Source organism: Chaetura pelagica, unplaced genomic scaffold (assembly GCF_000747805.2).
Source record: "Chaetura pelagica isolate M959 unplaced genomic scaffold, ChaPel_1.0 scaffold1341, whole genome shotgun sequence".
Classification (NCBI taxonomy): Eukaryota; Metazoa; Chordata; class Aves; order Apodiformes; family Apodidae; genus Chaetura; species Chaetura pelagica.
This window is the reverse complement of record NW_009952053.1, coordinates 339,326-349,744: the sequence shown is the minus strand read 5'-3', so window position 1 is coordinate 349,744 and position 10,419 is coordinate 339,326. Positions and strand designations below refer to the sequence as shown.

Genomic DNA, 10,419 nt, shown 5'->3' with positions numbered 1-10,419 from the left:
TTTTAGATGCTCTCCGAGTGACACAGAAGTTGGGAGCTACCAAACCCCCCTGCTTTCTAACACTCCTCACCGAAGTGGGAGGCTGGGTGCTGCTGGGTGAGGACTCCATGATAGAGACCCAGAAACAACAAACAAGCTGTTACTGAGCAGACATTCTGTCTTGCAGCCCTGGGGATTCTCCACCACAGATGCTCCAAGGAGCCAACAACACACCCCAGCTCACACACACCAAAAACATGCATATTCAGTTTTATGTCAAGGAGTTCCCAGAGTTCTTCTACATGGTTATTTTATTTCCTGGAGTTGGCTACCTTTGTGGTTATGCAGCTTGAGAGTCTCCTGGGAGGTCTTGGTTGATTCTAGTCCTTGGTCCTGTCTCTGTCCTGGTCCTGTCTCCAGTCTCTGCTGGTTGATTGCCCAGGTGGGTCAGAATCAACCTGAGTTTGTCTGCAGGTGGCACAAGACTTGATGTTCCCACACCCTGCAGGACACTTGGCATCACTGACCGACAGCTCCACGAAGCCCATTGCTTAAAAAGCAACCTTGTTCCACTCACTTAGTGCAGCCAACTCGTCATTTTGGTACATTTTAATTAGGCTTTCACCAACGAGTATCCTGTGACTGCCAGGAGCTGGGGCTGGGCTGTGAAGCAGCAACATCTGGAAGGGCATCCCCGACCCTCTGACCGAAGCTGCTGTCCCAGCACAGCCCGCCCCGCAGCGCCCACATCTCCCAGCAATTACTGGGACAACTTCAGCCAGTGCTGGGCCAGAGCAAACACAGCTTTGGGAGACGGGGTGTGTGTGTTGGAAAGGACGTTGAAGACCCAGCAGGTAAGCCAGGGGGTTTCCAGAGCAGCTTGGCACGAAGAGCCCTTCCCTCTGACAGCGCCGCGGGGCTCAGCCCTGCATCTGCTGCCCCAGGGAGCTCCTTCTCCTGAGGATCCTGGGTGGGGTTTGCAAAAAAACTGCTGCACTTCTGGAAATATAATGGCAAAATCCCCCCAAAAAACAAGATGTCACCATAAACGGAGTATTAGAATTATGAGTATTAAGTTATCAAATATCTTTCGGAGAGCTGGAGCAGCTCTGCTCTGGAGCCAGGCTGGGAGAGTTGGGGTGTTGAGCCTGGAGAAGAGAAGGCTCCAGGGAGACCTGAGAGCAGCTTCCAGTGCCTGAAGGGGCTCCAGGAAAGCTGGGGAGGGGCTTGGGACAAGGGCAGGGAGGGATGGGAGCAGGGGGAAGGGTTTCCAGCTGGCAGAGGGAGCTGGAGCTGAGATGGGAGGGAGAAATTCTGTGCTGTGAGGGTGGGGAGAGCCTGGCCCAGGTTGCCCAGGGAAGCTGTGGCTGCCCCATCCCTGGCAGTGTTGAAGGGCAGGTTGGATGGGGCTTGGAGCAGCCTGGGCTGGTGGGAGGTGTCCCTGCCCATGCAGGGGTGGCACTGGATGGGCTTCCATCCCAAACCATCCTGTGATTCTCTGGTATTGATCTGTGTGGTGGGCTGGCCTTGCCTGGCTGCCCACAGCCCCCCAGCCACTCTCCATTTATCCTCCTAAGCACAGGGAGAGGCAGGAATAAACTGCAGGAGCTCCTGGGAGGAGTTAAGGACATGAAAATCACTTACCAATTACTGTCATGGGCAAAGCAGATCTGATGTGTGAAATTTAGCTTAATTTAATTAAATTAATTCAATTTAATTGGCAATAATTTATTGCTGATTAAAACCAGAGTCAGATGCTGAGAAACAAAGGCAAGACTTTAAAACCCCTCCTCCCCATGGCTTAAAGCCATGACTCTGTGATGAAGCCCCCCATGCCAGCCAAGCTGCCCTGCCCTGCTCCTGCTGCCCTCAGGGAGTCCCAGCCCTCCTGCCACATCTCTGGGGCTTGGCCTGTGCCTCTTGCACCTCCACTGGAGCACTGGTGGGGACAGGGACCCCCAGCACCTCTGGGGATGCCATCAGTGAGACAGCAACCCAACCTCCCACTGCAGCCACCCCCAGGGTGCCAGGGAGCACTGGGCACCCCCACCAGCCATCAGTGAGGAAGGGGTGACCCCTCCTGAGGAGCTGCCTTCCCTCTTAGTTTCTGGGCTGGCTTCACCATCTCCCTTCCTCATGTCCTTCCCCTAGCCAGGAGGAATAGAATCACAGAACTATCCAGGTTGGAAAAGTCCCTTGGGATCACCCAGTCCAACCATCATCCCTACTCTACCAAGTTCTCCCCTGAACCACCTCTAAGCCAGGAAGAACCAGAAGGTGGCACCTGGGTCTCCCTTCCCCTCTAGTTAGGAGGAGGAAGGGACTTCCCAGGCACCTGGGATAAGGACAGCAGCTTGGGAGAGGCAGTGGACAAAAGAACCTGCTGTCACTGTGATGCTGTGAGGGGTCAAGTGGTGGAGTTTCATGGGGGCTGTGAATGGTCCTTTGTTGGTGCTGTGATGGGGTCACTTTGGTTTCAGTAAGGGGAAGGTTTCAGTGTGGGCAGAGATGCCTGTGCAGGACCTGGTGCCCAGCCAGGAATTGTGGTGCATCCTGAAGGATTGCAGCCCAGGGCAGGGACCCTGGAGCAGGAGAGAGGAGTGAGGAGGAAGGAGGGTCAGGGGGCTCCTCCTGGGCCCCTCTGCTGGGAGGAGGTGGAGGAGTCAGGGACTGAGGCTGAGCCCAGGGTGGAGGGGAATGTCCTCTCAGCTTTCATCTCCTGTTTCACAGGAGCATCACGGTGGGAAAGGATCTCCAAGATCACTGAGTCCACACACAAAAAAACCCCCAAATCCCCCAAAACCACACAAAAAAAACCCCAACCAACACCTCCCCCCCCAAAAAAAAACAACAACCCACAACAAACCCAAACAACAAACAAACACAAAAGCCTAAAACACAAAAAACCCCCAAAAAACCACACAACCTTGGCCACTAGAACCTGCCCCAAGGTACCAAATCCCCATGGCTTTTGAGCACCTGCAGGGATGGTGACCCCACCACCTCCCTTCCAGTGCCTGACCACTATTCCAGGACAGAAATTTTTTTACTGTGAGAGTGACAGAGCCCTGGAACAGACTGCCCAGGGAGGTTGTGGAGTCTCCCTCACTGGAGACATTCAAAACCCACCTGGATGAGTTCCTGTGTGATGTACTCTAGGTGACCCTGCTCTGGCACGGGGGTTGGACTAGATGATCTTTTGAGGTCCCTTCCAGCCCCTAAGATTCTATGATTCTATGATTCTATGAAATTCAAACCATTCTCCATCTCTAACTGGCAACACTGAACAAGTTTCCACCAAGTCATGTCTGCTTTGCCTGTGATGGTAAATTGTGACTGATATCCCTGTCTTTCCATTGATCCACAAACTTTTCCATCCCATTTCTCCACTGCCCTGGTGAGGAAAGGGAGGGATTGTCCCAGACAGAATGGATGACAGACAAGATATATATGCAGTAATCAAGATTTACTGCATATAACATTGGGGATTTAACTGTTCAGGACATGAGGAACAAGCACAGCAAGAGCACAGGGGAATTGGGAGATAAGAACAGAAGTGCAGTTTGGATGCAAAGGGTATTTTAGCAGTGAATTTTACTACTTATAATTAAATCAAACAACAAAGGTTAACCACTAAAATGCTGGCAACTTACTTAACCAGTTCTATACTAGGCCTAGAATATTAATTATCACCTTTAAAGGATTCTACAGTCTGAAACTTAATAGTGAAGATTACTTAATGTTAAGTTTTCTGACAAAGCCGGAGAAAGAGCTGGTGTTTCTCCCCCTTGCCAGGCCACAGCTGGTGTCCTTGGGGGATGGTGATGCTCCAGAATCAATCCCTCTGGCAGGTGTCCCTGCTGGAGAGACAGACCCAAGTGGCTGCTGTCATTGAGCCAGACCTGCAGCACCTCTCGCTGGGGAGTCACAGGAAAACAGGAGGAAAACCCAGGAAGGCCCAGTTCCCACCAACAAACCCTGCTGTGTGTCTGTTCATTCTCACTTTATCTCTGCTCTGCCTCAGCTGTGGCCAGGCTGGGCTCTGTTCTGCAGCCCTGGAGAGCAGCTGGTGTTATGAGCATCCACTTGGCCTCTGTTGGCACCTTGTAGGGTTGCGACCAGCTCAGAGTTTGCTGGGCCCTTTCCCTTCTCATGGGAACCTTTCCACTCCAGGCCAGAGCTGCAGAACTGAGAGACAAACAGCAGTTGAGTCACAGAGGGAAACTGAGGCACATTGAGAGGTAGAGTGTCCTGCTAGAGGGAGGGAGCAGCTGGTGCCAGCTGAGACCAACCCACCATGGTCCCTGCTGGAGGCAGAGCTGGGTCTGGCTGGGTGGGGGTCCCTTCCCTCCTGGCAGCCCCTCTGCTGCTGTTTGCTCCTGTGGGCAAACCCCCCTGTTGGTGAGACATGGGTGGTTTGTGCCTTGCTGACCAGTGCAGGCTTCCTCTGCCTCTCTCTTCCACCAAAGCAAGGGGGCTGAGGGTGGGATGGAGGCTGGGAGGGGACATGGAGAGATTCCAGTGGCTCCAAGGGGTATCCCATGATGTGTGACGTGGTGCTCAGCAATTAATGCCCAGGGAAAGGAGGAGGGAGGGGCAGTGCTGGTCATCATGGCATTTGTCTGCACCAGTAGCCTTTCCCTGAGCTGAGGCTCCACGTGCCAGGAAGCAGCTGGACCTCTGCCTGCCCATGGGATGGAGGGAATGAATCCTTGGCTTTGCTCTGCTTACGTCTGCAGCTTTTGCTTTCCTTATCAAACCCCATGATCTCAGCCCGTGAGTCCTTTCTCCTTCCTGTGATTCTTTTAATCCCCAAAAGGAAAGGGAAAGGAGTGAAAGGCAGGGTGGGTGCTCAGCATTAACATGCATTAACAGATACACATGATCACAAAGGTGTCATGCACGTGGAGATTTAGGACTTTTAGCATTTGCAGCTAAAGACAGGGCAGCTGAGAAGAGATAGAAGGGCTCTTCCCCCTTCATGTGCTGGTGTCTGAGAACAGATCCCTGAAAGCAATGCAGAGGCAGCCAAGGAGCCATGGGCTGGGCTAGTGGGACACCCAGGGAGCTGTGGCAGGAAAAAACAGCCCTAGGCTGATGCATCGGGGTCACTGAGCTGAGTGTGCAACCTGGGACCAGCTCTGCAGCTTGTCTGTGGTGCTAAATGCCACGAGGTGGCTGCCAGCTTTCTGAAGAACTGTTTCCTTTGTAATTTATAAAAATGCCAGCTTCAAATGTCACTGGATGATGTATTCTCATCCTGGGGGATGGGGGAAGCCACAAAAGAAGGGGAAGGTTGTATATCTTAGAATCAATTTTCCCTAAATCACCTGGCCCAACAATCGCAGGAATTTCTTGCTCCTGCCTACAAAAGGCACGTTGTGGTTTCCCCAGCTACCACTGCTGGGCCCAGGGAAGAACCATTTCACAGCCTCTCCTCTAAGAAAAGGTAATTTGGGCAGAGCTCAGTGCGAGGGGCTGGGGGAGGCAGCAGGAGGGTCCGTGCTGGGACGAGTCCGGTGGTGCCGGCGCAGAACGTGCAGCTCCCAACGAGCCAGACTGAGTCCCTGTGACATCTGGGAACCTTAAGCATCTTTCAGGATGGTGGTGTCTGGCCACAGGCAAAAACGTGCTTTCTGGGGAATACACTCAATTGAGTATCATTAAAGAGGAGACGTAAAAGGTGAGTGGAACCAAAGCAAGAGCATCAGGAACTTGGGGACAATCATCTCCCACGAGCGTCCCCGCGACAGCCCCAGCTGGTGCTGCTCATCACCAGCACCATCCTGCCCAAGAGGTCCCCTGGCACAGCCCTGCTGGGAAGGGGAACAGAGACACATGAGCAGAAACACTTGTTTCTTCTTGAGATTGTATGTGGTTTTGAATAGACCCTCTTCTCTGCCAAGTGCCACTGCAGGCAGGCTGGTTCCCCGGCTACTCCCCATCACCCCCTCTCCTCTGCATTCTGCTGCCTGTGGTGTGTGTGAACAGGGCTCCACATAAAGATTTATTCAATCAAAGACAAATCCCTTTCCAGATACAGGCGAGAGCTTCCATTTAGCTCCCCACAGATCAGGTACTTTGGCTTTTTAACATGTTGTTCAAATCTTCCGAGTTAATACTGACTCCATCTGAGATTAGTACCAGCAACACCTCTAGATCAGGTCACCCTAAATAATTTTGTTGGGTGTTTTTGCAACAGCAGGAGACTATGTGCAGGTTTCTCTGCATTTTTATATAACCAGCACAAAACCCTGTTGCTAAGCAGAAGAGAAAATCAATAGAGAAGGCAGGCCACCCCAGCTCATCTTTGAATTGCTGCAGACATTTCACTTTTTCCTAACCTCTTCTCTTTTAATGGTTTTCTCCCATAAAAAAACCCACCAAAACAACTAACGTAACTTTGTGACTAGTATTTTGTATTTCACCATATCCTGGAAAGTGTCACATAAAAATTAGTGCTGTTTGACTGAAAGGTGCCATTTTGATGAGGCTGCAGGGACAGCCTCGCTCTGACATGGAGACCTGTGAGTAACGAGTGAAACAGGGTGCACTTCAGGCAGGGATTCCTCCTGCTTATCCACCAGGGTTTGCAAGGCTCTCCCAGCCTAGCCACAGCAAGAGGACTCAGTGAGGATTCAGCCTCCTGCCTGGCACCTGCAGGGGACCAGGAGGGTCCACAGCTCCTTGCAGGCAGCAGGAGGGGTCGTGCAGGAACACGGGGCTCTTTCCTCTTCCTTTGGGAGGCTCTGGCAGAGATGGCCTGTCCACGTCAGCTCAGCAGCCACCTCAGGTCTTTTCCCAGAGCCCCAGCAACTTCAGTGCTGCCTCCTTCAGAGGCAAAGCTGTGTTTCTTACAAGCCACTGCACTTATGGAATGGGATGGTTTTTGTGTGCATTTTCTCTCCCGCCCCACGCGGAGCCATCAGTGCACGTGAACCTGTGCCCATGTCAGTGGGCTGAGATCATGAAAGCAGAGAATTCTTTTGGCTGGAAAAGACCTTTAAGATCACCCAGTCCAACCACCCCCCAGCCCTGCCCAGGCCACCCCTGCCCCGTGTCCCTCAGCACCATCTCCAGGGCTTGGAAACCCCCCCAGGGATGGGGACTCCCCCCCTGCCCTGGGCAGCCTGGGCCAGGCCCTGACAACCCTTGCCAGGCAGGAATTGTTCCCCAGATCCAACCTCAACCTCCCCTGGCACAACTTGAGGCCGTTCCCTCCTGTCCCATCCCTTGTTCCTGGGGAGCAGAGCCCGACCCCCCTGGCTCCAGGTTCTCAGGCAGCTGCAAAGGTTGGAGGTTGGAGCCAGGGGGGTCGGGCTCTGCTCCCCAGGAACAAGGGATGGGACAAGAGGGAACGGCCTCAAGTTGTGCCAGGGGAGGTGGAGGTTGGGTATGAGAAGAAACTCCACTGGAAGGGTGATGATCTCTGGCACAGGCTGCCCAGGGAGGTGGCTGTACCACCATCCCTGGAGGAGTTTGAGAGACGTGCAGCTGTGGTGCTGAGGGTCAGATGTGGTAGAGTTGATGGGTTAGTGGTTGGACTCGACGAACTTGAAGGTCTTTTCCAACCAAACCCACACTGTGATTCTATGACCAGGGTGGGCAATGTCACCCCATGCCTGGGCTGTGGCCTGGAAGCCTCACTGCTGGTTCTCAGCCACACCAAGACACAGAGAGGATGGAGCAGTGGTCCTGACTGCCTGGTGAGTGCATCCAAACCCTGAGCTTGCAGGATGCTTCTGGTGTTCTTCTTGTGTCCTCAGTGTTGTGTGAAGCTCTGGACAAGCCCTGCTCTGCCTCCCCTCCCCAGGACAACCAATCTCAGTCTCCTCTGCACTGCTGGGGGCCAGTCTGTGCCTCCATCAGCTGCTTTGCTGCTTCAAGCTGGAAATTCCTCTTGACACTTGTGAAAAAAAAACAAACCACAACACAACAACAAAACCAAAACAAAAATACCCCATCCTGAACACCAGAGACAGAAATAAATATCTCATGATTGAGATATAGATACTTTCCTGCTGAATTAAAAGGATGATTGATTCACGCACTGTATACTTAATAAAAGTTATTTTGGAGGGAGGGTGAGCAATGTATGCCTGGAAATTCCCAATTAGATTCAGGAGCACATCAGAGTGAGTAACCACACACCCACTGGAGCAGGTGCTTGTTTGCACTATGGCAGAGCCTGCATCATCCAGCCAGCTGGCTCCAGAGACCAGAGGGGGTGGGTACAAGATGCTGCTGGGCTCAGAGTGACCACGTCATTCATTTTCCTACCCCACCTCCCAGGATAAGCATTCCTTGGAGAACACTTCAAAGCAAAAGGCAGAGAAGAGGCAGAAGGCAGCTCAGAAACCGTTTCCATGAGCAGAGCTGCCTGGGTGGCTGGCAGCGCTTTCTCTGAGCTAAAGGAAGAAGGAAGGGGGGAAAAAAATAGAGAAGGAAACAGCCCTGAGTTTCTCCTGCATCAGGGTGAAGTGTCAGAGATGTTCCAGGAGCCGAGCAGGGGGTCAGACCCTGGTCCTTTCCTCAGGAGCTCTGGGGGGCTCTCCCTGCTGCTGCTTCAGCAGGTTGGAGAGGGGCTGTGCTGCACCTCCCCTGCCTTGCTGCCCTCCTGCCACCCAGCCCCTCTTCTGGATTTTGGGGCACTCGTGTGGATGCTCCTGAGTGCTTAGATACCCTGTTCATATTGTTTATCTCTTGGGCTGTTTGAGTCCTGAGTGTCACAGCCAGACAGGTGAACCCCAAAGGCCCCGCGGGGCTCACACCACTGAGCACTTGCCCCTGGCATCATAATAACTGCAATAATATATTTTTCACCTCTGCAAGGTCTCCATGGTCCTGGAGGCAATCCAGGAACATCAGCCAGTCATTGTGGGACAGAAGGCTTGCCTTGCCTTGCCTTCCCTTCCTTTCCTTCCCAATTCTCTTCCCTTCCCCTCCCCTCCCCTCCCCTCCTTTCCATTTCCCTTACAAAGTTCAGAATTTGGAACCAGAATGTTGATGTTTGACCAGGTCTCTTCCCTCAGTGAAGTCCACCCCACTCCCAGAGCAATCAGAGCTCCCAGACAGGCCGTGTAGGACCTGGTTTCTCCCCGTTTCCCTCCCTGGCTCCTGCAGAGCAGGGACATGGAGCTGCCACACATGACTCTGGCACTCAGTGCAGGCTGGAAGGGGGTAACAAAAAGCCCCAAATCTGCCCAGACCTGGGGTTCTAACACCACTTCAGTCAGCACTTCATTTGGAAAGGAAGCCCAAAACCTGTTTTCAGCTGGGGAAAACAGTGACATGTGTTCTGATTGTACAGATGCAAAGAAAATAATGAGAAGAGACCCATTGTTTGTTGGGTGGGGTTTTTTTTCTTAACTCATACTCTGATGGTCCCACAGGATTTCCTCTGGGAGGGGGGCAAGTTAACAGCTCTAGCCCTGGCACAGCATCATTCCTCAGGTTTACAACAGGACTGTTATTTCTGTTCCATGCAGAGGGAAACTGGAGGGGCAGGGAGATGCAGTGACCTGGGGACTGTGCAGCAGGGCACACAACACCCAGGCAGCCCGAGTCTCAGGGGCATGTGAGGTGGCATAAAAAATCCAGAGTACTTTTAATTCCTCAAGTCCATTGGAAGTCAGTTTTTAAGCCTGGAAATATATTGCTTAGAGTGGTGTTAATTTTTCCTCTTGGGGCAAGTTACCTCTGCCCTCCAAGGGAAGGAGGAGGTGGATGAGATGTTTGCTGATGATCCACAGTCACCACTGCTCAGAGCTTTTAAATCCTGCTCTCCAAGGGGCACTTTGGTGATACCCAACAAAAGCCAACGTAAGTTCCCAAAACAACAGCAGCAAATTCTGCTTTGGGCCCAAAACTGTGTTGGCACCGGCTGAGAAGTGTCAAGAGAGGCTTTAATTGGCTGAAAGGTGTAAAATTCATTGTGACAGGCAGAAAGCTTAAATACAACCTGAGATTGGGGGCGGGGGGGGGTAGCAACAAGCTGGAGAGATGTCACTGCAGCCCCTGGCCAAGGAGAGTGGGTCAGAGAGCTGAGTGGGCTCATGCTTGGGATGTGCCTGGTGCCCTGGGTGGCCCTGGTGGCCCTGGAGCAGCTCGTGTTCCTCGGCCGGCAGCCGTGCTGGGAGCCACTGGGTCTGGAGCTGGGACCTGCTGGATGTGCCCAAGCCCAGCTTTGGTTTGGTTGAAGTGCATCTGCAGCCTAATTACCATGATTCCTTACAAATCTTCCTTCAGCTTTATTGAGGGTAGGAGATAAAACATGGTAGGTACATCGAGTCTCTTCTGCTCTGCTGAGACCCCCTGCAGGGCTGGGGCCAGGCTGGGGTCCCCAGCACAGGAGGGACATGGAGCTGTTGGAGAGAGGCCAGAGGAGGCCCCGGAGATGCTGGGAGGGCTGGAGCAGCTCTGCTCTGGAGCCAGGCTGGG

General features: G+C 53.0%; 1 protein-coding gene across 1 annotated transcript in view; it reads right to left on the bottom strand.

Moving 5' to 3' along the window:
- PCSK1 (proprotein convertase subtilisin/kexin type 1) overlaps positions 1-527 on the bottom strand; it is a 39,388-nt gene extending 38,861 nt beyond the window's left edge. The window contains exon 1 of the mRNA XM_010003673.1: positions 507-527. Coding sequence (XP_010001975.1) covers positions 507-527 — 21 coding nt within the window. The remainder of the gene's footprint in view (positions 1-506) is intronic.
- Positions 528-10,419: the final 9,892 nt, after the last annotated feature.